Consider the following 25,562-nt stretch of genomic DNA (forward strand, 5'->3'; position numbering starts at 1 on the left):
CCAGGTTTTCAATTGACAAGAGTGTGCCAAAACTAAATTATCCTTCGTTGTAAACCCTTTTCCACGACTAATTCAGAAACCTTTTCAAACATTTTGCATTAAGGACCACTTACGTATAAAATCATGAGCCAAATAATGTGGGATGTGTCTAACAATCAAGCGAGCAATAGCCTGTTTTATAGTGTATATGCAATGAAAACGGAATTCTTAGTGAAGGCCCCGAGGCCCAATAGATAAGCCGTCGAAAACAAATCAGGAGAGTCCAAATTCGACTCAAGGTAAGATCGTGTATTTTTCTGTATTTTGCTATACCCTGGCCACGGCCTTATGTCAATACCAAATAATGAAGTAAGGCCCGTTGTAAAAACACCACATTCTCAGCGAAGGCCCCGTGGCCCAATGGCTAAGGCATCTGACTACGAATCAGGGGATTCCAGGTTCGAGTCCTGGCGGGGTCGTGTATTTTTGTTTTGTTTGTGGTATTACACATTTTATATATCGCTGAACTTCTTCTACTTTGATAGCTTGAAATTCAAATCTTTGTCAGGCTCCTTGGTCAGGGCAGTTATACTGCCACGAAAATCAATTCCATGAATTATCGTGTAAATAAGAAAGAAAGAAAGAAAGAAAGAAAGAAAGAAAGAAAGAAAGAACTCATTTTTGAAGCAACTCAGAAGCTGGAGACTGTAGTTACTAAGCGGTTTTCGAGTCAGTCTCCAAACTCTTATGCAAAGAATTAAACGAAAAGTGCTTTCCTTACTGGTCTCAAATCGGTGAAAATAGCCAAAAAATTAAGCAATAAGTTCGTTCCTTTCTGGTCTCAAATTCTTTAAAATATCCAAAAATCTAGCTATAAGTTCATTCTTTTCTGGTCTCAAATTCTTTAAAATATCCTAAAATCGAGCGATAAGTTCATTCCTTTCTGGTTTGTGGTCTAATTCGTGGAATCTATAATACTATGAATAAAAAGATTTTGGTCTCATACTCGCCAAAATAACCCAAAATCGAGCAAGAGGTTCACTCGACGCTGGTCCCAAATTCGTGAAAATTGCCAGAAAGCGAGCAAGAGGTTCACTGTTTTCTGGTCCCGAATTCGTAAAAATAGTCTTAACTCGAGAAAACGTTTTACTCCTTTCGGGTCTCAAATTCGAGCAATAAGTTTATTTCTTTCTCTTCTAAAATCGGTGACAACGGCCAAAAATCGAGATACATGTTCATTCTTTTTTTTGGTCTCAAATTCGTAAAAATAGCTAAAAGTCGAGCAATAAGGTCATTCCCAGTTCTGGTCTCAAATTCGTGAAAAGGAAATAATTCTCCTGGTAACAAATTTGTTGCGAGGAAACGTGAGTTTTGAGATTCTTCAGAAGCATTTCATATCCAAAACATTTTGAAAAGCAATAGCCGGATATAAAAATTAGTTTGGCTTCGCATCGTATCGTGTCGTATCGTGCTGTGTTGTGTTGTGTTATGTTGTATTGTATTGTATTATATATTGTTTTTTATGTTTGAGGAGAATGGCAGGCCCCCAGTGAGGAGTGCAATGCCTGCCAGGCATAACGACCAATCCCAACGAACACGCGAAGGGTTCACCTCGACCGGGAGGTGCACCAGCACGTTAAACGTAACCGGGGGATCAATGCCCGCTCGCTACAACCACAGTACAGGACGAATACAAACGGCACAAAGACTGGACCAAAGAACAAGGTAAAAAACGCGGGAGGCAACAAACACCACAAATGAACACACTCACTCAAGCAAAGACAGTACAGCCAACAAAGGCGACCATCCAAAAGACACTCACTCAAGCAACGACAGTGCGACCAACTAAGGCTACCATCAAAACGACACACTCAAGCAACGACAGTAGGGCCAACTAAGCGACCGTCCAAAAGAGAGTACAGCCAACAAAGGTGACCATCAAAAGAGACATACTCACTCAAGCAAAGACAGTACAGCCAACTGAGGCGACCGTCCAAAAGACACTCACTCAAAGCAAAAACAGTACGACCAACTAAGGCGACCATCAAAAAGACACTCACTCAAGCAAATAGGGCAGAAGGTTCACCAAACACAGGGTAAAAAGCTAATCCGAAGGTTGCCAGACAACAGCGAAAAGATGATCAGAGACGGAGTACGAGACGTTCATCAACCAGGGAATAAAAAACACCCCGAGCACCTCACTGCCTGATAAAATAACGACGACAACGGGCCGACTGGAAGCGGCGAAAAAACAAGGGCAAATGAAAACGGACACGGGACTTAACACTCTCGATTACATTTACCGCAGAGGGCCGCTTGTCCCTGAAACGGAAATCATTATGAGGCCATCACACCCTGGCACCTTTCCATGGACCATACCCTTCAGTGCGGGGTGAGAAGGCCTCCACAACACTTATTATCATCATCAGCAAGACAGGGGGAGACATTAGAAAAAACATTTTACCGAGCGGCGGGGTCACAATGCACAGACGTGAAGATATCACCGTAGAAAGACGGGAACACACGACAGAGAACCTCGGAACTTGGGACAAGGGAGCCATCAGCAGATCGCAAAGCCGCAATATGACGTTCAACCGAGCGCTTCTTTTCAAGACGGCAGAAGTAGGAGGAGGAGGACTCCCCTTCCTCGGTCCATTTAACGCCGGAGCGGACTTGAGCACCACGAGCAGCATCCAGGTCAAGTTCTTTGAGGCGATTCAGGGTGGAGTGGTACGGGCCAACAGAAGAAGCCCGACCAGAATTCACCTGACATTTCAGATGATCAGCAAGGCGGAAAAGCAAATCCTTCTCAAGATTTGTCGATTTAGAACGAACAAAAAGAAATTATAAGCCCTTTAATATTAGACTTCCCCCCATCCCACCACTGGGCGAGAGAAGGGAAACACTGAGTACGATGAAGCCAAGAGGACCAGAAATCAGTAGGTTTTATATAATCATCATCGTCCAGGACGGATACATTGAGCTTCCAAAGGCCGGGCCACGAGGGACCACCTCAGAGATAGAAAGAGACACCAACAAGGCACAATGGTCAGAAAAAGGGAAAGACACAATATCACAGGAAGCAACAAAAGGAACCCAATATGCGAAGCACAAGAATGGTCCCACCTGGCCCAACTGAAGCTAGAGGAAGACGGGTGCAGGTAGCGCCACACATCCTCAACGCAACAAGAATCAAAGAGGCGACGGAGGGCAACCGAGCTCTCCCTTGACGTATCATCGGGAGAAGAGTCAACCCGATCCAGTAGACGATCGAAAACAGCATTAAAGTCACCAGCGAGGATGGTGGGAACAGAGGGGTCAATTTGAGGAATGTTAGGGGCATAAACGGAACAGATTCCAAACACAAAATCACGAAAAGAAAACGACCATCAGAATCACTCCACGAATTAACAAGGGACGGCAAAGGACGATAAAGAATAATGGAACCACAAGACCTGACAAATCCAGGCGACACGACAAAGGAAAAACCGGAGGAACAATGACACTCTTGAGGCAAACGACATCTACAACAGACGGTAGGGAACGAAGGTACTGCAAACGACCAGCCCTTTTATCCGAATTCCGAAGACCATTCACATTAATGGAGATCATATGAAGGGCCATTAGTAAGGTAAGAGTAAAGTAACAACTCTCCATGAACAATAATGAATATGTAAAAGGTCAAACTATTTCCTTTTACGAACATGGATGCCAAATATCACAACCGGTATCCTATGCTTGCCAGAAGGGGAATACGGCGACTCAGAGAGCCGCTTTCCCCTAGACCGAGAACGATAACGCGAAGCCTCTTAAAGCGGCCTCACTCACACCAAAAGTTCTGGTCTGGTGTTGTGTTCTGTTTTGTTTGTTTTGTGCTTGCGTTGTCCTTGTCTAGTGTTGCGTTGTGTTATGTTTTCTTAAATCGCGATTGGATGGAAAGATAACTGCATTCCGTTGAATTGTACTGTATTTCGGGAAACAATGGGCCCAATGAATAACAAAAGAGGAGGGTTCACTCTGTAAAACGTGCGCTTAGTTTACTGATTCCGCACAACCATCCGGGTGGTGTCGCACTTATATAGGCAAATAACAATAGCCTGTTGGCAAACCAATCAGAAGCGAGAGGCGTCATCACGTATTAACCAACAGGATAAGAATAATATAATAATTAAGGCAAAAAACTTGACATAGTTAAAATGGATTAACATAAGTGACTAAAAACATAGAAAGAGAATGTAGGCAGACCAGGAATAATGTCGTAAGTATTCGCGTTTGGTAAAGTCTGTCGCTAGATAGGAATAGAAAGAGATTTGCGTGAGATATTTATGACATATTGAGCTACTCGAAGAAAAGTATCCAATCACGGATTTTTCCAAAAATGGACCTGAAAAAACCTTTCCTTCAGTCTTCGTAAGTAGGTTTCTTGGTGAATGCGGTTCGCTGGTGTGTTGACGTTATTGCAAATCAGTACTATTCATCGCTTAATGTAAAGCCTTTTTTTTTAATAAACCTCAACTTCCTTCCAATTGGTCCTTTCAAAAGCATAAAGCTTTGTGTTCGATTCCTGTACGAAGCTTAAAGGATCGTATCCTGATGATTTCTGTAACTGTATACAGCTTTGCCGGCCGGCCGCTACTAGCTTGCGCGCGACACTTTCTGGACTCAAATTGGGGACTATAGGCAAAAATAGAGCAATCAGTTCATTCCTTTCTTGTCTCAGATCCAAGAAAAGAGACAAAATCGATAAACAACTTCATTCTTTTTTGGTGTCAAATTCGTGAAAATAGCCAAGAATCAAGCAATAAGTTCACTCGTTTTTAGAGTTAAATTCGTGAAATAGCCCAAAATCAGGCAATACGTTTATTCCTTTCTGGTCTGAAATTCGCGAAAGTAGCAAAAATCAAGCAATAAGTTCATTCCTTTCTGGTCTCGAATTCCAGAAAATAGCCAAAAAGCGACTAACATGGGCATTCCTTTCTGGTCACAAATTCCTGAAAATAGGCAAAACTAAAGGAATAAGTTCATTCCTTTCTGGTCCAAAAGCCAAGAATATGGCCAAAATCGAGAAACAAGTTCATTCCTTTCTGCGTCAAATTCATGAAAATAGCTAAAAATCAAGCAATATGGTCATTCCTTTCTGGTCTCAAATCCATGAATATGGCAAAAATCGAGAAACAAGTTCATTCCTTTGTTGAATTGTCAAATTCACCAAAATAGCCGAACATGGAGATATAAGCTCGATCCTTTTTTCCTCAAATTCGTGAAAATAGCCCAAAATCTTTTTATGGTCCAGTAAGGTGATTCCTTTCTGTTCTCAATTTTGTGAAAAGCGCCAAAAATCGAGAAATAAGTATGCTTGAAAATGGGTCTTGAAAGGACCCATAGTTAAATGATCAATTTTTTCTCGATTGCTTTTTATTTTACTAACATTGAAGATTGAGGTATCGCCTGATATAAGTATCAATCTGAGCTATCTAGGTAGGTTAGATATATAAACGTCTTTAACTGGGCAATTTTGGATGATGGCTTCCTCTTCAAAATTTGTCCATGCCCCACACTACCAAAAGTTTTTCTGTCAAATCTGCATATGTGATTTGAAAGGCCAGGTGTTATAGAAACACACCATACAATCGATAAGTCAACAGGATTTTTTTGTTATTTTTATGCAACGCCAAACTTTCCCATGTAAGAGCATATTTTTTCATGATTTGGAAGCCTCAAGTCGTACCCTCCCCCCCCCCCCCCCCCCGAAATCGGTTGACCCACGCTTCCAACATCTGGAACACTTTCTCAGACAATGACACTAAGCTTTGGAGCGAAGTTTCAGTTTTAAAAGGGGTTGGGCTGTTTTTGTGTGTCTGACTTCATAACACACTTCAACTATAAAAAAAATAAGTTATTAGGTAAATCAAATATACTCACAGGCAGGTTCACTCCCTTTTATATTTCCTCAACAGCGGAACACATTTCTCTTTTCAGTCCGAACATAATTTGAAAAATAAGCGACCCCGCCAGGACTTGAACCTGGAATTTTCTGATCCGAAGTCAGACGCCTTATTCATTAGGCCACGAGGCTGAGACGCATTGCACTCTAATATACAAATCCTACTTGTAGACAAAGTGATGAAATCTCCAATTAAGTGGAAAAACGTATCGTTACTTGTCAAAAACCTGTCTCCCATATCTAACATTAAGCGCATAAGATGTTGTTTTGCAAGGATCACGATTTCTGTATTATGTCGTCACTTCTGTTGTCTTGAGATTTTGGTATTGGTAGATGAAAGGAATTTATTTTTGTGTTCGTGTCAGACAATTTGGCACGTTCTTCAAATAAAGTGTGTTTGTAATGAGCTTGGGTGCACCAACACTAAATGATGCTGTAGAGTGTATTTTTAAGACACCGGTCCAACATGGCCAGCGTTGTTTCCAAAATATTTGGTATGAAAATGCATTTCTCAAAGGGGGCCATTTTTGGTGGAAATTGGGATTATATTTTCAGGGACTTGTCTTCAGAATTGTTTCGACAAGTCAGGTTTTTAACTGACAAGAGGGTGCCAACACTAAATTATCTTTTGCTGTAAACCCTTTTCACGACTAATTCAAAAACCTTTTCAAACACTTTGCATTACGAACCACGGTCCCGTATAAAATCCCCGCCAAAGAATGTGGGATGTGACTAAAAAGGAGAGGATTCCAAGAATAATAGCCTGTTCTATGGGTTATTCAAGTCCAAAAACGGCGTATTGAAATATAATGTATATGCAATGAAAACGGAATTATTAGTGAAAGACCCGAGGCCCAATGGATAAGCCATCGAAAACAAATCAGGAGATTCCAAATTCGACTCGATGTGGGATCGTGTATTGTTCTGTAACCTGGGTTTATCAATACCAAATGATGAAGTAAGGCCCGTTGTAAAAACACTGCATTCTCAGAGAAGGCCCCGTGGCCCAGTGGATAAGGCATCTGACTACGAATCAGGGGATTCCAGGTTCGAGTCCTGGCGGGGTCGTGTATTTTTGTTTTGTTTCTGGTATTGCACATTTTATATATGGCTGTACTTCTGTTAGCGCTGCTTGACAGCCTTAGATTCAAATCGTTCTCTGGTTTTAGAGTCAGGGCGAGTTATACTTCCCCTTAAATCAATTCCAAATGATATTTAGAGACTGTTATTTGCTAACCATTTTTCTTACTATTGCCTTACCATCATGTTATATAAAGGGAGTTTCATTTTAAACTGATCTTTTCTCTGGCTTGTATTAAATTAAAAAAATTTTCTGGGCGTTTTTATTTATTTATTTATTTATTTATTTATTTATTTATTTATTTATTTGTTTTTGTCTTTCTGACTTCACAAAAAACACCAAAACTGTAAAAAGATAACTTATTAGAGAAATAAAATAAGCTCAGGTTCAGACATAAATATAGATATCATATTTCTGCCTCACTTGTTTAAACCCCTTTTAAATTTCCTTAACAATGGAACAGGTTTCTCTTTTCACCCCAAATACTAATTCAAAAAAATAAGCGACCCCGCCAGGACTTGAACCTGGAATCTTCTGATCCGAAGTCAGACGCCTTATCCATTAGGCCACGAGGCCGAGAAACAATGTACTTTATTATAATCTTACTTGTAGACCAAGTGATTAAATCTTTAAGTGTTAAAAACTTATCGTCAGTTCAGATCCAAGATGGCCACCATTTTGCAATTATAACGTAATGACCACATAGAATGACGTCATCACTTGTCGTTATGGACCTCAAATTAAACATCTTTGGACGTAATATTTAAAGTTGAAGTGTCATGGGGGTTTGCCTCAGAAGACAAAACAAAAGTCTGGTCCATTTAGAGTTAACCAGTAAACAATTGAATGACAGAGAATGGACATTTTCGGATCCAAGTTGTACTTTGAATAACAAGGGAAAAATCGCGTGAATCTACCACGGTCCCGTATAAAATCCCCGCCAAAGAATGTGGGATGAGACTAAAAAAGAGAGGATTCCAAGAATAATAGCCTGTTCTATGGGTTATTCAAGTCCGAAAACGGCGTATTGAAATATAATGTATATGCAATGAAAACGGAATTATTAGTGAAAGACCCGAGGCCCAATGGATAAGCCATCGAAAACAAATCAGGAGATTCCAAATTCGACTCGATGTGGGATCGTGTATTGTTCTGTAACCTGGGTTTATCAATACCAAATGATGAAGTAAGGCCCGTTGTAAAAACACTGCATTCTCAGAGAAGGCCCCGTGGCCCAATGGATAAGGCATCTGACTACGAATCAGGGGATTCCAGGTTCGAGTCCTGGCGGGGTCGTGTATTTTTGTTTTGTTTCTGGTATTGCACATTTTATATATGGCTGTACTTCTGTTAGCGCTGCTTGACAGCCTTAGATTCAAATCGTTCTCTGGTTTTAGAGTCAGGGCGAGTTATACTTCCCCTTAAATCAATTCCAAATGATATTTAGAGACTGTTATTTGCTAACCATTTTTCTTACTATTGCCTTACCATCATGTTATATAAAGGGAGTTTCATTTTAAACTGATCTTTTCTCTGGCTTGTATTAAATTAAAAAATTTTCTAGGCGTTTTTATTTATTTATTTATTTATTTATTTATTTATTTATTTATTTTTGTCTTTCTGACTTCACAAAAAACACCAAAACTGTAAAAAGATAACTTATTAGAGAAATAAAATAAGCTCAGGTTCAGACATAAATATAGATATCATATTTCTGCCTCACTTGTTTAAACCCCTTTTAAATTTCCTTAACAATGGAACAGGTTTCTCTTTTCACCCCAAATACTAATTCAAAAAAATAAGCGACCCCGCCAGGACTTGAACCTGGAAACTTCTGATCCGAAGTCAGACGCCTTATCCATTAGGCCACGAGGCCGAGAGACAATGTACTTTATTATAATCTTACTTGTAGACCAAGTGATTAAATCTTTAAGTGTTAAAAACTTATCGTCAGTTCAGATCCAAGATGGCCACCATATTGCAATTATGACGTAATTACCACATAGAATGACGTCATCACTTGTCGTTATGGACCTCAAATTAAACATCTTTGGACGTAATATTTAAAGTTGAAGTGTCATGGGGGTTTGCCTCAGAAGACAAAACAAAAGTCCGGTCCATTTAGAGTTAACCAGTAAACAATTGAATGACAGAGAATGGACATTTTCGGATCCAAGTTGTACTTTGAATAACAAGGGAAAAATCGCGTGAATCTACCACGGTCCCGTATAAAATCCCCGCCAAAGAATGTGGGATGAGACTAAAAAAGAGAGGATTCCAAGAATAATAGCCTGTTCTATGGGTTATTCAAGTCCGAAAACGGCGTATTGAAATATAATGTATATGCAATGAAAACGGAATTATTAGTGAAAGACCCGAGGCCCAATGGATAAGCCATCGAAAACAAATCAGGAGATTCCAAATTCGACTCGATGTGGGATCGTGTATTGTTCTGTAACCTGGGTTTATCAATACCAAATGATGAAGTAAGGCCCGTTGTAAAAACAATGCATTCTCAGAGAAGGCATCGTGGCCCAATGGATAAGGCATCTGACTACGAATCAGGGGATTCCAGGTTCGAGTCCTGGCGGGGTCGTGTATTTTTGTTTTGTTTCTGGTATTGCACATTTTATATATGGCTGTACTTCTGCTAGCGCTGCTTGACAGCCTCAGATTCAAATCGTTCTCTGGTTTTAGAGTCAGGGCGAGTTATACTTCCCCTTAAATCAATTCCAAATGATATTTAGAGACTGTTATTTGCTAACCATTTTTCTTACTATTGCCTTACCATCATGTTATATAAAGGGAGTTTCATTTTAAACTGATCTTTTCTCTGGCTTGTATTAAATTAAAAAATTTTCTGGGCGTTTTTGTTTATTTATTTATTTATTTATTTATTTATTTGACTATAAAAAATTGCGATAAAACATTTCGTAAAAACATTATAAAAAGGTTAAAAAACACGACGTTTCGATGTACATTACATCATTATCAAGTGAAATTAAAAATGCAAGATTGCGGCTATAAATACAAAAATGGACAATAGATATTAATTAAAATAGTAGCATTGAAGAATGCTACCGGTTAAGCAAAAAGTTTCGCACGTATAGAGTCCGTTTGAGTGTTCAAGCAAGGCTTAAGTTTCTTGATGTACAGCATTTCAAATACCAAACAATCAAATTTGCTCTGACACTTTCTCAAGATGTTAAAATGGCCCTGATTCAATAGGTGTTTGCTCCCGTGAGCTTCAAGAGAATGTTTGCCAATTGCCGAGTTCTTGTGCTCAGCAACGCGTTGAAAAAGGTGTCTGGCTGTATAGCCGACATAATCTGCATCGCACAGATCACATGAGAAATAGTAAACAACGCATTGCTGATTCACAATCGACGGCTTAACTTCCCTAGGCTTAAGATCATGCTCTAATTTCCTACTAACAAAAACTGGCTGCAATATGGGGCCAATCTTATTACTTAGGTCGTTAAATTGCCTGCGAACCGCATTGGCAGCTACTTGATCCTTAAAAGGAAGGATAATTCTGATCTTACGACCGCCTTCAGGCTTCTCTTCCGCTGCCTGTTCCGATACATTACGAAGAAAATTACTAATGATGGAATCTATGAGAGCCCTAGGATAATCTAGGCGACTGAAAATTGAGCGCAATTTGTTACATTCTAAATTGAAAGCTTCTGTTGTGGAACATAGAGCGTACGCGCGATGTAACATTGTTTTCACTAAAGACACCTTGTATCGTTTGTCGGTATGGCTATGGTAATGCAAGAGTAAGCCACTGTTCGTTTGTTTCCTGTAAACTTGAGTTTCAAGTTTAGTCCCACACTTGATGATTTCAATGCCAATAAAAGGAATCCTACCACTGACAGGGAGAAAGAAAAAGAGTTGCGCACAGCCTTACGTCAAATTCTACCTGAAGAGATCGCTAACTCGCTTTCTCCGAAGAGTTCCAGATTGTCACACTTGTATGGCCTTCCGAAGACCCATAAAGCCACACTGAGTATGAGACCCATTTTATCAGCAACTGGCGCCTACAATTACAATCTCGCCAAATGGCTCGAAGAGAAACTTAAGCCACTCTCCATCAATGACTACACAATCACTGATGCCTTTGCTTTTGCTGATGAAATCCGTACCATTTCCGTGAATGAGGATGACATCTTAGTCTCCTATGATGTGACATCACTTTTCACCAACGTACCTTTGAGTGAGACGATTAACATCCTAGTCCACAAAGCGTTCACCAACGATTGGTTCAACAAGACCTACGGCCTTAACTTGCAGAAGGATCAGCTTGCCAAATTACTGGAAATTGCTACAACCAACCAGCTTTTCCAGTTCAATGGTCTTTTGTACGAACAGACTGATGGAGTGGCCATGGGCTCCCCTCTTGGTCCTCTGATGGCTAATGTTTTTATGTGTCACCTGGAAGAGAAGCTCTCCCGTGATGGTCTGATGCCTGACCTGTACAAACGTTACGTGGATGATACCCTGGCTAAAATGCCTAGTGGTGACGCTGCCTCTGAGTTTCTCAATACTCTGAATGGTCTCCATCCCAGCATGAAATTTACAATGGAACTCCCTGTCAGTGGTAGGATTCCTTTTATTGGCATTGAAATCATCAAGTGTGGGACTAAACTTGAAACTCAAGTTTACAGGAAACAAACGAACAGTGGCTTACTCTTGCATTACCATAGCCATACCGACAAACGATACAAGGTGTCTTTAGTGAAAACAATGTTACATCGCGCGTACGCTCTATGTTCCACAACAGAAGCTTTCAATTTAGAATGTAACAAATTGCGCTCAATTTTCAGTCGCCTAGATTATCCTAGGGCTCTCATAGATTCCATCATTAGTAATTTTCTTCGTAATGTATCGGAACAGGCAGCGGAAGAGAAGCCTGAAGGCGGTCGTAAGATCAGAATTATCCTTCCTTTTAAGGATCAAGTAGCTGCCAATGCGGTTCGCAGGCAATTTAACGACCTAAGTAATAAGATTGGCCTTATATTGCAGCCAGTTTTTGTTAGTAGGAAATTAGAACATGATCTTAAGCCTAGGGAAGTTAAGCCGTCGATTGTGAATCAGCAATGCGTTGTTTACTATTTTGCATGTGATCTGTGCGATGCAGATTATGTCGGCTATACAGCCAGACACCTTTTTCAAGGCGTTGCTGAGCACAAGAACTCGGCAATTGGCAAACATTTTCTTGAAGCTCACGGGAGCAAACACCTATTGAATCAGGGCCATTTTAACATCTTGAGAAAGTGTCAGAACAAATTTGATTGTTTGGTATTTGAAATGCTGTACATCAAGAAACTTAAGCCTTGCTTGAACACTCAAACGGACTCTATACGTGCGAAACTTTTTGTTTAACCGGTAGCATTCTTCAATGCTACTATTTTAATTAATATCTATTGTCCATTTTTGTATTTATAGCCGCAATCTTGCATTTTTAATTTCACTTGATAATGATGTAATGTACATCGAAACGTCGTGTTTTTTAACCTTTTTATAATGTTTTTACGAAATGTTTTATCGCAATTTTTTATAGTCAAATGTTTTTCTAAGTCTTTGCTTCTTCGGAATATGTTAAGCCTGGTGAATAAATGAGAATGATGTAAATGACATAGGCATACTTGGAAAAAAATCCGAGTGCTCCTATCAGGAGTCGAACCTAAGACCTTCAGATTACTAGTTCGGATGCTCTACCACTGAGCTACAGGAGACTCGTGGGAGCTAAGGTCATTAAACTAGGTTCATGGGACAAACATCCTACATACTGCTCTTTTTGGAATGTCAATGTGTGGCATATGCGCAATGGAAATAATGTGATGGAAATAATGTGACGTCTCATGAACCTAGTTTAATGGCCTTAGCCCCCATGAGTCTCCTGTAGCTCAGTGGTAGAGCATCCGTAATCAAATAAAGGTGTAGATTTATATAGCGATGGTTCATTTTTCGCTGACCTCTTTGAAACAAATGGATATTTACCCGCTCACTTTCAGATACAGCAAACATTTAAGTATTATTTAACAATTATTCGCCTCTCTTGTTTTTTTTTTGTTTCAAATTGTCACGCGTTGAATGAACAGAAACGCGCAGTCTGTCGTTCACATGCTCAATCGAAATCACATGTTCAATCGATAAACTGCACATGCCTCAAGCAGAATGTCAGTATTCTTTTACTGCCGCTTTAGTGAGACGAAGTATGACTTCTGTGAATGAATGTTGGGTTTGTCCGACCCGTTTTACAAAACAGATAGAGAAGGACCAGGCTGTTTGGTGTAAAACTCTAGGATTACAATTTAGTGTTAGCGATAGCACTTTCCACTTAATCGCACAATTTTTTGTTGATGGCTTTGCCGGTTTACGGACTTTTATAAATTGTCCTAGAAGATAAGCTGCTTAAGGTAGGAATTAAGTCCTTTATTGGCTTCACTAAACAAGTACACGCGGTTTTCGCAGATCAGTGGTCGACAGCCGCTCAAACGGACAAAAAACTAGTTTTCAGATTATAAAACTGCCGTCTTTTCTCCTCACAGAAACGTAAAACTTAGAGAGACATTTATTCATCTCGTTTACTTCCATGCTTTCAATTCGTTTTGTTGGTGAAAATCGTTTTGTTGAATAAAGAAAATCTTGCGCAAATTAAACTTAATTAAGTTCTTGTTTTCATTTTAAGCCATCGACATCGACAACATTTCCACTGTAATTTAGAGGGTTTTTTTATTACAGTTAGCAAAATGTTCACATCTTAATTGCCTTACAAAAGTGTCACCCCGGACTTAGCTGCATCTTTAGTGCCTTTCGGAATTGCATTTTCTTTCATCCTATTTTCTTCTTCCTCAGAAACATCAACAAATCGCAAAGCGGCCATTTTGAAAATTAGTGCTTTCGCTATGATCACCTCGCGCGAGGTGATTATAGCAGGATATGACGCAATAATCGACCAATCAGATCAACAGTATCTCTATAATCACCTGAGTAATTATACTAAACATATATATATTTCAAGTTGCTAAATCGAATACTGTCTGATGACACAGGTAACACAGTAACATTCTTTATAACTCTCTTTTTGTTTGTTCCTTATTCCCTTTGTTCTTTACCTTGTTAAGCACCTTCGGCTTTTATAATCGCATTTGAGTGCATGATGGAGTGTAAAATAATTAAACGCCTCTGAAATTGAAAAGACAGCCCGGGCAGGTGGACCTAAAGATATCACTAAAGTAATGTCCTGTGTCCCCAGATCGTTTTCTGACCATTTAAAGACACGACGCTTTAGCGGATATTCTAAATTGCAGAAATTTTTAGGGAACGGACGCTCATTCGCCTAATTTTTTACTTGTTATTGGTTTTACGGAATTCAACGTGACATTTTTTCGTATTTTTAACAACATATTTGTCCCTCTGAAAACGAAAGGAATTAGTTTCCAGTGGTACGGAATTTTGAGCAGAAAACTTTACATTTTCCTCGCAACTAAATCTGAATTTCTGAGGCGGTTGAGGCCATCCAAATGGATATTCACAGAAATGAACATTTGGGTGCCCCTGATCACCAAATGTCTTTCATAGAAAATTTCTTTTTTTGAAACTCAGCTCTCTCGGGAGCGCGTTAGTGATTTTGTTTTTAATGGGCATTTTAAAACAGCTTGAACAAGGTAAAGAGCTTTTTGGAAGCTTGCATTCATAAGCGGAGAGACCAGAGAAAGAAACTGTGGCAACACTTTTACTTAACTCGTGAACGATTTTATCGTCAATCTTGATCCTCAAAAACTTTAAAGCTTCCTGTGATAAATCTAAAATTTTCTGAACAATGATTCGTTAAATAGAACTCAGATTACAGGGTACATCAAACGTCGGGCTTTGCATATCCGTTTTTCAAAAATGAGTGCCATTTTAATACGTACCTTTTTTTTTGCTCATATTCAATTAAGGCCTGCTTATATTACCTCGTTTTTAAGCTCAAACTCAAAATAATATTTTACCTTGAACCAGGCAATAAGGGCTAATTTGAATGCAGACAAAAGAATATTAAAATGGTAATCATTTTAGAATACAATTTATAAGCAACTTTGTAGGAAAATTGCTTGGGTATGTTTTTACAATTTCATTTGTTTTCTCTCTTTTTCCAGTTCCATATGAATACTTAGAACACGAAAATCATAGGATTAAGCTGTTGTAAGAAAAAATGTACCACCTATACAACAACCTGACTACATTTCCTCACTCCAGCGAAAGCGAAAAGACTTGAAGGAGAGAAGGATTGTGAGGGGTTTGCGTAGATGGATGGACATCGCGCCTGGAGAAATGCATTTTTGTCAGTACACTTTCACAAGATAACTTAGCTCTTGTCAAATAGTTTTTACCTGAAAAGAGTACTTCCTATACAAACTGAGTAACTGCCGGGAAATGCACTTATCGTTTTCAGTACAATTTCCTTCCGTCCACCCAAATGATTCCATAACACGTAACTCGTGCGAGTCTCCCAATAGTTTCTTGAGTGAGGAATAAACTATTGACTTTATGGAAAGGCAAATTTAAGCCTGGGCATATTTTTTAATCAGTGTTTCACTGATTGAACACTTTGTCCCACTGTATGAATAGCTGGAAAATTCCGATTAAAGAACTGCAAGCTAATGTAAAAATAACGTACGCATTAAGATATTTATTCAAATATTTGAATTAACCGTATGCAAAATTGGCCGACATTTAAAAATTTTTTTGTTTCATTCAGTTCAAAAATCAGTAGTAAATTTTACCGTTTGAACGAGGCTAGTATGACTAATTTGAATGCAGACAAAAGAATATTAAATTTTCAACCATTTCAGTTGCATAGAGTCTATTGACTGTTAGAAATTACTTTGCACGACCCACCAACGTGATGACCAAGTACCACTTAAAAATTATTCGCTTTGCTCTGGTGAGGTTAATTTAACACAAACCGCGAGGCACCCAACAAAGTTGACAGGAAGAGATATATTAAAAAAACTAAATTATCAGTTTATGTTCTTATTTTCTCTCAGTACAGTTCTCTGTGGTGTGCATTTGTATCCAGTTTTATAGACGCATCAGCACTATATCAGGTGATCAATAAAGAAACTTAAATTGGCCCCCAATGAACAGAAGTATAATTGTCTTAATGGTAACGAAGACATTGTATTTGTGATACAACCCGTTTGTTTTAGTTGTGGGGTAAAATTTTGGAAAAGCTTATTTAAACGACACTCAAAACTCATGGTTTGAACCCCTCCCACCCTTCCTCCCAATCACCCTTCTTGGGGCATTATAATAAATAGTAGCCCAACCGATCATTAGAGCTGTTTTACGCACTTCATTTTGAATTCGAGAATGCGCTCATGCGCAATGAGCAAGTTATCGCATGTGTTGGGGGGAAAATGTGACTTGCTCGTGTTGATTTGCGGCAAAAAAGATTAAAGTCCTTCTTGAATTTGTCAGCTGCTATCAGTCAAGTAACCACACACAATTAAAATGGCTTTACTCTCTGATTATATAGGGATGATTTGGTTAGGTTTTTGTGTTAGTTTCGTCGTTTTCTATTCTTGGCAATTTTGTTTTAGAGTTTTAAGATGCATCTTTTTTTAGCCTTGCGTGTTTCGTTTCCGAAAATCTAATTCCCGTGCATCATTTTCGAACAATGCGTAATTTTTTTTATGAGTTTAACGTGCCTTTTCCTTTCGAGTTCTCAGGGCACGCAACGAGAACATTGAAGCAAAATACTTCAAATGTAGTTTCCTGCGTTCTGAAATCGTTTTGTTTTCTTTAAAAGACAAATTTGATATGTTCGGATACTTTCTTTTAGCTGAAAAATTTTAAAAGTTGGATAAAGTTTTCGAAAAGGTTATTGTATTCTCCGAATTTACTAAATGCTGTTGGTTTTACGAAAATACTAGCTGAATTTTTATGCATTTTTAATGAAATATTTATCCTCTTCGAAAAAACGAGACGATAAAGCTTTTCAGTCTTAAATTTTGAGAAAGAAAACCAAAGGTTTTGTTTACGACTAAATCCGAAAGTCTGTGGCGATCAGCACCATTCGAACATATATCCACCGGAATGAATGTTGGTTGTGGCACCTGATGGAACAAAAACGTTAACTCCACTGACAACAGTCCTGTCAAAATCATTTGTTTTCACTGCAAAACGCTGTTTGCTTGTGTTCTCCCAATTAAGCAGTATATTTAGCCCTCATGACGAAGAAAATATGTAAAGAGAGAATTTTTGGGATTAATCGAACTACCACATGTTTTTGTAAAATAATAAGGGAACATGTGCCCAACTTCATGGTTTTTGTTACGTTTGATAACAAATTTTGAAAGCGGAAGTAGAGAAAGCAATAATATATATATTTAGCCAAGCCTAAAAGCGGAGCTCCAGTTTTTTCATAGCATCTATAGAACTCTTTTTATCGTATAAGCGTAATAACTTTACCAGTTCCTCATTCTTTCTGCAGTTATATCAGTTATATATTTTTAGTACATTTGCAGTAATACAGAGGGCAAAATTATTGAATGCTGATTTGTTGTAACAGAGGGCATTTTTTCTTAATTTTCCTTTACGGAGGACAAAATTACTTACTCCTGATTGGTCAAGTGGCAAAAATACTCGACTTCCTTGAGGTTCTTAGGAGTTCGACTCTTTAAGCCGGGTTGTCTGTACCAAAAATACATGGAAATCAAGTGCTGCAGCTACAAAGAAATTTCAAAAGGTTAAGTTTTCGTGTCTCTCACAAGAAACAGCAAAACAGTAATTGTGTCGAAGCAGGATTCATGCAGGAGGGAGAGGTCTACTCGTGGGCTCGGCTGTCCGGATGATACGGGCCATCGTGACGTCACTTCCTCTGAAGCGCGGGATTTTGCCCAGTTTCGAAAATGGCGCTGATGATTTTGCTGCACCAAACGACTTTTTTTTCCAGTTAAGCTCCGGATGGGGTTTGTTTTCTTTCTGAATAGACTTTTAATCTTCTTTTCTCGATATAGGTAGGTCTTCATTTATTTTCAACCCATGAATTATGCTGAAAATATTGCAGTGAAGAGTTACGTGTACCCGCGCTGATCGGAAAAGTTGAGATTGTCCGCGCCAGAAATACTATGACTCAAATTTCTGCAAGGCTGGACTGCGTAGAAAACTTAACACGACAGCGACATGATAGAGACCAAACCGAGAATCAACAGAATGCGGCAACCGTGGACAGCTTTATGTCTTATTAATTATACAAAGTACTAGTGAAGCTGACATTTGGCTCGGGACGAGGTCAAATCTTAATGCAAATTCTCCAGTTGAGATAAGTAGATTATATTCAACTATAAAAATGATCAGTTCGTTTGTTTCGCCGCGTGAAAAAACAGTGAAAATTAAAAGTTTGCGTTTATTGCTGAAACTTGACCTGAATCATTCAAACTTACCAGGTTTTACAGGAAGTGACGTCACGATGGCCCGCATCATCCGGACAAGCAATCCGGTTGCGAAAAGCCGAAGTTGACCTCTCCCTCCTGAATCCTTGCTTCCGGTTTCTGATTAGCCCAGAGCTCGTGGACATGTGGCCACCGCTGGCCTAAAACGCGCGCGGGCTTTGAGGTTGCCTTTTCGGCGCGAAGACCCGCGCATGCGCAGACGTTATTCAGCTCTGTCGCATCGCAGTGGATTAAAACCTCAACATGCGCTGTAGTATACCGCTGAACAAAAATCTGGAAATACCATAAATAAAACACTTAGCTACTTTTTCCTACTTTTTTTAGTTAGAAAAAGAAGGGTCGAACCCGGGTCGTCGGATTCCCAAGCGGAACTTTACCACTAGACTAACGACGACTGACTACCGAAATTAGCAATTTTGGGGCTAGATATCCTTACCCCAAATATATAGGCTAACTGCAAGCTATCTGAGATCTGAGCTAAATAAAGCCTATTTAATTATCCATTATCTTGAAGTGGGAGTAAAAAAGATTGCCCAGGCCGTCAACTTAGGTGTGGCCGTGGGGCCGTTAACCTGGAAGTGGTCGTCGGTCCGCCGGGCCGTGAGCTTTGAGGTGGACCGCGGGCCGCCTTTTAGCAACTGGGGGTTATTTTATTTATTTTATTTATTTTATAAATGGAGTCCTTGATCTATTGACACTAAATTAATAGGAAGGATGTAATTTTTATTGAAATAACCCACGTAAACATGTACAAAATTGAAAACTAAACTGAAAGGATGGAATAAGAAACTTTGACATTCAAAGAAGTTCGCTAGACCTCTTTTAGATACAGAGGGTTTTTTTTAATGGATCTAATTGTCCTCGGGAATGTGTTCCATGTTTTTGTCTCATTAATTCGTAATCAGACGCTGATTACCATCTTAACTGGCCTGCATTACAGCACAGAGGGTGGGTGGCAAGGCTGTGTCTATTCTACAAAGCGCTACACAACAACGCGGCAATAATCAACCTAACTTATATGTTCAGCACAAACTTTCCCTTCAAGCCTGCCACTCTTACCCTCATTTTCCCCATTCAAGTATCATACGATGAAGGTGTAGCCGTACCCACCCCTCGAGAAGAAAATGTTTTCTTCTCAGGGGGGTTGGTACAGCTAAACTCACGAAGTTTTTGGCCGAGGAGTGGACCACCATGGAATGAAACAATTTACCACCTGAGATTATACAATAGGAATCTTTAGTCTTTCTCCCTAATGTCATCTTAATAGTAACTATTGCACAATTTATGTATCTTATATCATGGGAAATAAAAAGCAACAACAACAACAATGACCAGCTAAACTTTTTTGAGGATACAAAAAAGTGTACTAAATGGAAAAAAAATCTTACCTAAAGATAACCGCTGGATCAACCTGAGCTCAAAAAGAGTAAATTTTAAAGATGGCGAACGACTCCATAAAATAATTACCGGTTCCTTAAAAAAGTAAGACTTGCGAGTAACGGGAAAGCAAACAAAGCCAGTGCAAGGAGAAATTATAACTGGAAAATTTTGGAGTCATTTGCCTGTAAGAAAGTCTCTTCATTTTGCCTCTAGTTTCTCTGTGAAATTTCCGTTACAAGTCTGGAGAGCTCGTGATGCTCGCGCTGGTCATAATTCCTTGGACTGATATGAGCCAGAGGTTACAGCTTATATATTTAGCGTGAATTTTGAAGATACAGAGCAGCGGAACGTGTGTCTCATTTTTGGTCTCTTGGTTAAAATGATAGTACCATCACATTTGCCTGCATCCTGCAAAAAAGCTGAAACTTGATACACGGAGTTACAGATTGAAGGTGAAAGTAAGTGATTGAAGTCGAACATCAGAGGAGGGACCTCGATGTTTAAATCTCAGTTCAGCTGCGGAAAGAATTCTAGTTACAACTGGTGGACTTGTGAAAAATAACGTAGAGAGTGAAATGGCTAAAAGCAATGCAGGTGACTTGGATGGTGGAACCATTGACTGTGTGTATGATCAAGCAGCTGGCTCATCTGCAAATAAATCTGACTGCTTGGATCAAATTGGCACCATAAAGACAGCAATAAACAGAAATGATAGAAATAGTAAAGAGATAAATATTAAATCAAGTGATGGCTGCATTTATGATCAAAATACTGGCATTGTGAGCAGAGTCAATACTAATTCAGATGTAGACGATGAGTGTGATGAAGATTTGGATGTTGGCCCAGCTAACTTCGCTGTTGATAAAGATGCTAACTTATCCCCTGGGAAACTATTGCATCAACATGCCATTAAGAATACTGATACGAACTTAATTTATAGGGAAGTGTGTATGGATGATGACTGTGAAGACCTTGATATTGTATCAAATGACTCTGTTGGTGTGGTTGATCAACATTCTGGCTTATCTTTGAGAAACACTGAAGATTTGCATGATAATGACATTAAAGCAAATAACTCAAGGTTACTTCGATCAGAACTATTAAATCAAGGGGCTAATGGCCTTGAAAAGGAACCCAAGTCTGAAGATGTTAACATATTATGTCAGATGTTGGATGGTAATGAAGATGATGATGCGGATGATCGTTACAATCGGTTCTACTTTGAGTCAGATCACCTGGCACTAAAAGACAATAAGCAGTAAGCAGTGGTTTTACTGTGAATGCATTGTGGAGTACAGGTTCCCTAATTAATAGCTAGCCGTCTAATTGTTAAATAACTTCTCTTAGATGCTCTCGCAGTTCCTTTGAAATTATACCCAGTTTCACATTATAAGGCCAAACCACGTGTCATTATGGCCTAACTAGATCAAAAGCCATGCCCTTTGGAGAAGCAGAAAACCTATATAGCCTATGCAGCTTTAGTCATGTAGCTTATATTAATAGCTTACTGGGAACATAGAATTTATAAACCCGAGTAATCACTCTCCCCTCCCCCAAGATGGGAAGCTGGTTCATTGCAGCGTTACCCCCACATTCGTTAGCACCTATCTGTTACCTAATATAAAATACCCAGTGGAAGAGGCAATGATTCTTATCTAAGGAAATATTGCAATGGTAGAGACAGACACTATCCACATTTATGCAAAAAGGTCTGGGTTCACACCAACATCGTTGCCAGGGCCTCTACTCTTCATGTCCCTCTTTCTCGCTCCCTGGGAACAAGTTTGGGTACTCACCCTTTCACAACTACATCTTCCTTTGCCACAGTTGTTAAAAACCTTGATAAAATGACCTTACAATGTGTCATTTCTTCAATGTGACACTGAATATTGTAAAATTTATTGCAAATGTTGAACACTGTGATCCAATTTTGAATCAAGCATATTGTTTTTTATCATTATTGTTGTTCACCATAGTTTTATAGAGAACTGTGATAAGAGATTACAGTCAAATTTCCAATAGTATTGATTTGTTATTTCATGACAAATTATGTTGCTGTACATGATTTCACTTAATTCATTGTTGTTTTAGTTATCAGCTTCTTTTGCAAACTTTGTTGGTTTTGGAATCACAAAGAACTCAAGCTGTCAAGGTAATATAACTTAAAATCTCATTACACTTTAAAAAAGACTTAAAATAAGTGACCCCCACCAGACCTGCCAACCCCCAAGGGTGAACAATCTGCAGGTGAACCCCCCAAAAACCTGGAAATTGAGCATAAAAACTTTAAATGAGATTTTTTTAAAAAATGTCACCTGACTTCATTATTCAATCTATATCCAGGTGGAACTTGATTATTAGCACTACTGTACTGCACAGTAGTTAAAAACAGAGAACTTGTCAGTAAATGCTATTTCTTATTCACGTGTTACCATTGTTTGTGAAGTTGTCCGATGCAAGAAAGCATGTTGGCATGAAGGTGAGGCGAGCCAATCTTGTACCCAGACCTCACCTACCTTGGCTGAACAATGCAATGGAAGCAAAAAAGGAAATGACCATGACTTGTTTGCTAGTGATTAGGCATTTGTTCATGATACCATTATTGTGGTGTATGAACTGATAAAGAGTGGTACATGTAGTATTGATACGTCAAAGTATAAGTGATGGAAAGTGCTGGAAACTGTTGTGAGCCACCTTAAACATGGCACAAAGTGTCCATCTCATACTTATAATGAATGAAAGTTGTAACACCCCACAAACGTCACTGTGGAAGACTGCTAAAACCTCTGAAGCTTACAGTATTTAACCAAACAATGCCAATGATGGTCTTATGCACTTCCAGTAACTTACAGGAAGTTTCTGTTTGTTTGTTGAAGGACCTAGACATTCTGTATGAACAGCAAGCTAGAGCTCTTCAGGATCCTATAAGCTTTGTTGAGAAGCTTCAAGATAATGTAATGTCTAACACTTTTGTATGTTTTTACAGTTTTGCATAATGTTATTGATGAGGGTGATGCATTGGTTGTCAGTCTTGATTAAATTTTATAGAATCAGTGCTGTGATCTTTATTAGCTGGCAGATTGCTATTATGGCTGGGAACAACCACGAAGATACATGTAGCCAGGTACAAAATGACTGAAGGACGACAAGAATGGGAGACTTTCTTTATTTTATGGCTGTCCTGAGGGGGATGGGGGTTACTCATATATGTGCTATATAGGTATGTGCTGCTATGAAGGGTATGTTTTTCAAGCAGTTTAGTCTGGGATAGGGCAAAGTATTCAGAGATATTTGTACTAAAATAGGGTATAATTGAAATTTAGTCTGGAACAGGCCCCCTGGAATAAAAAATTTCAGGGTTAGTTTTTTAGGTGTCATCCAAAATACTCAAGAATGATTTGAGTGTGCGACCTATGTGGTAAATAAATAACAGTAAAATAAATACATAAATGAAATATCTTAGAATTTTAGGCAAATTAATGTATTCACCAATGCAGTAATGTTTCTTCCTGTTGTATCTATTTTGATGTTTAGGAACTGCCCAATCTCCCCAGTCGTCAGAAGGTTGTTAAGCTACCATCCATTCCTTGGGAGTTATACACAGTGTCACTGAATGCCATAGAGAGACAAAGATTGAACAATCCACATCACACGAGAGCTGTTGCCTCACAAAGCCTGGCAAAAGGTTGGACATTATGGTCATTACCCTTTCACTCCCATGGGAAATGTCGTATTTTTGTAAAACGGCAACTGTGAACCCCTACACCAACTGTAATACGCCAATTAAAAGGTTTTATCAGGGGCATTGTATAAATCATTCCAGCTAAGACAAAGGAAGTAACAGAAGAGAATGAAAAGTGTTTAAAACGAGAAAATATAGACCTTAAAATACATCTCACTTCTCGTATACACTGGGTATACCCCTAAACTATAGCTTAATTTGCAGATCTCAGCACATAGTTTCTTGTCAAATGGTGACTTGGTCTTAAAAGTGTAAGAGGAAAAAGTTACAAAAAATGGAGGGGTGGTTAATCATGTCTTATGCAGGAGGGGGGGTGAGATTTTATGCTTCCATTGTGCAGATCTCTCCAAGATCTGTTTGGTGTCCAAATTTGATACAAATTGACCCAATATTGGGCACGTAATGAATTTTTGTGCCATATGGCACTCTTGGGAGTGAGAGGGTTAAATAGATACAATTAAAATCTGCAAGACCACAGCGACAAACTGATGAGTGGTGCCAGATCTCTTGTAGACCTGGATCAGCAAATTATTTCAAAATATGCAAAATACAGATGGTAGACTGATCGTAACGGCGGAGGTGGCGAACTTGATAGAAATAAACAACTAAGGCTAGCCTTTGCCTTTCTATCAAGTTTGCCACCTCTGCCGTTAGGATCAGTCAGCCGTCTGTATTTTGTATTTGTTCAATATGTGTAATAGCCCATTTTACAGTTGTGTGCATAGTGACCAGGCCTTTGTATGGAATTGAGGCTGGAAATGACTTTGTTTTGATACAAACCTCACTGCTTTTCATATGAAAATACAAACTAGATAGTATGAGAACGACTTGATTTCACATGAAAAGCAGTGAGATTAGTATCACAACATAACAAATTATAACATAACATAACATAATATTTATTCAAGATGAGGAAAATAAAATTATAAAACAACATCTTGAAAAGTTAAAAGTCAACAAAGTCAACCCAGCCTCATTTCCGCTCGAAGACCAGGTCGCTAAGCATACAAGTTGTTTTGTTCTCGCACCCATTTATGTGCCTGGATAGTGAGCGACAAGGTGGAGTTGAGTTTCTTGCCTAAGAGAACCACAGGACAGTATGTTGAAACTCTCAGGGATGGTTTCTGCATAACCTCCCTATTTTTAATCAAAAGTGTGACATCCTGACCCAAACAATCCTGTGCCTTTGCATGTACCATGATACAGGTCTCATTTGTTTGTTATTAACAGCCAGTGAGTCTGCAACAGATGCCTCTGATGGAGCTGAAAACATGCCAGTCTCTTCGGAGAGTAACGTGTACAGTGTGTTTGGAGGAGAGTTTGTGGCAAGCAAACGAGGAAAGCCGCTGGGGAGAGAAAGGTGGGTGTGCTGTGCATTCCTGGGGGTCCTGCTACTCTGCCTTACAGCTGAAGTTGTTTGAATTTCATAAGTGTCAGACATCTCTGTTGTATCTTGATGTTGTGTATCAATGGATTGAAGCAGATTATAGCAGGCAATCAAAAAACTTTGAAATTAATTGCCTTAGCTTTAATAATCATATTACATATAATAATTTCATAATCATAAATCCATAAAAAAAATAAAGTTCCCATAGTCAGGTTTTTGACAACCATTAGTCTGCAAATAAAGCAGAAGGCGCTTATTAGAGCTAAAAATGACTAATCCTTTTTTTTCTAGAACAACAACAACAAAAACAAACTCCGTTTAAAATGCCAACATCACTTTCTCTTTTGTAGGTGGTTTAAAACGAGACCCATTTTGGTCCAATAAGTTCTGGGCCCAGTTGTTCAAAGCCCGATTAAGCTAATCCTGGGTTAACGTTAAGTTTGATTCGAGTTTAATAAATTGCTAATTAATAAGCATTTTTCCAAAAGATGTTTTGCCCTTCAGTTTTGACTTAGACTTTTCTCTACCTTTAGCTAAAAGTCAGCTTTTAAAAACATTTTTAACGAGCCAGATACAAACTCCGTTAACTTTCAATTGGGGAT

The 25,562-nt window shown here is 38.9% G+C and overlaps 2 protein-coding genes and 6 non-coding genes across 11 annotated transcripts in view; 6 read left to right on the forward strand and 2 right to left on the reverse strand.

The window, feature by feature from the left end:
- Positions 1 to 385: 385 nt before the first annotated feature.
- Positions 386 to 458, forward strand: Trnar-acg (transfer RNA arginine (anticodon ACG)). Its single transcript has one exon. It is a non-coding gene; the product is annotated as a tRNA-Arg (tRNA).
- A 6,460-nt stretch (positions 459 to 6,918) lies between these two features.
- Positions 6,919 to 6,991, forward strand: Trnar-acg (transfer RNA arginine (anticodon ACG)). The gene has a single exon. It is a non-coding gene; the product is annotated as a tRNA-Arg (tRNA).
- A 516-nt stretch (positions 6,992 to 7,507) lies between these two features.
- Trnar-ucg (transfer RNA arginine (anticodon UCG)) lies at positions 7,508 to 7,580 on the reverse strand. The gene has a single exon. It is a non-coding gene; the product is annotated as a tRNA-Arg (tRNA).
- A 647-nt stretch (positions 7,581 to 8,227) lies between these two features.
- Positions 8,228 to 8,300, forward strand: Trnar-acg (transfer RNA arginine (anticodon ACG)). The gene has a single exon. It is a non-coding gene; the product is annotated as a tRNA-Arg (tRNA).
- A 507-nt stretch (positions 8,301 to 8,807) lies between these two features.
- On the reverse strand, positions 8,808 to 8,880 carry Trnar-ucg (transfer RNA arginine (anticodon UCG)). Its single transcript has one exon. It is a non-coding gene; the product is annotated as a tRNA-Arg (tRNA).
- Positions 8,881 to 9,527: 647 nt separating this feature from the next.
- Trnar-acg (transfer RNA arginine (anticodon ACG)) lies at positions 9,528 to 9,600 on the forward strand. Its single transcript has one exon. It is a non-coding gene; the product is annotated as a tRNA-Arg (tRNA).
- A 1,290-nt stretch (positions 9,601 to 10,890) lies between these two features.
- On the forward strand, positions 10,891 to 12,597 carry LOC146455374 (uncharacterized). The gene has a single exon (XM_085094422.1). The coding sequence runs from the start codon at positions 11,016 to 11,018 to the stop codon at positions 12,387 to 12,389; it is 1,374 nt and encodes a 457-aa protein (XP_084950548.1). The 5' UTR covers positions 10,891 to 11,015; the 3' UTR covers positions 12,390 to 12,597.
- Positions 12,598 to 19,873: 7,276 nt separating this feature from the next.
- The window catches only part of LOC146455375 (ZZ-type zinc finger-containing protein 3-like), a 29,211-nt gene continuing 23,522 nt past the window's right edge, over positions 19,874 to 25,562 (forward strand). For 2 of the 4 annotated variants that reach the window (XM_085094462.1, XM_085094464.1), the window contains exons 1-5: positions 19,874 to 21,089; positions 21,923 to 21,983; positions 22,708 to 22,785; positions 23,366 to 23,516; positions 24,804 to 24,933. In XM_085094462.1, the coding sequence (XP_084950588.1) occupies positions 20,407 to 21,089; positions 21,923 to 21,983; positions 22,708 to 22,785; positions 23,366 to 23,516; positions 24,804 to 24,933 (1,103 nt within the window). In that variant the 5' untranslated portion in view covers positions 19,874 to 20,406. The remainder of the gene's footprint in view (positions 21,090 to 21,922; positions 21,984 to 22,707; positions 22,786 to 23,365; positions 23,517 to 24,803; positions 24,934 to 25,562) is intronic. The other 2 variants (XM_085094465.1, XM_085094463.1) reach the window with 2 other exon arrangements.

This window comes from Pavona decussata, unplaced genomic scaffold, assembly GCF_977016875.1.
Source record: "Pavona decussata unplaced genomic scaffold, jaPavDecu1.1 SCAFFOLD_280, whole genome shotgun sequence".
Taxonomy (NCBI): domain Eukaryota; kingdom Metazoa; phylum Cnidaria; class Anthozoa; order Scleractinia; family Agariciidae; genus Pavona; species Pavona decussata.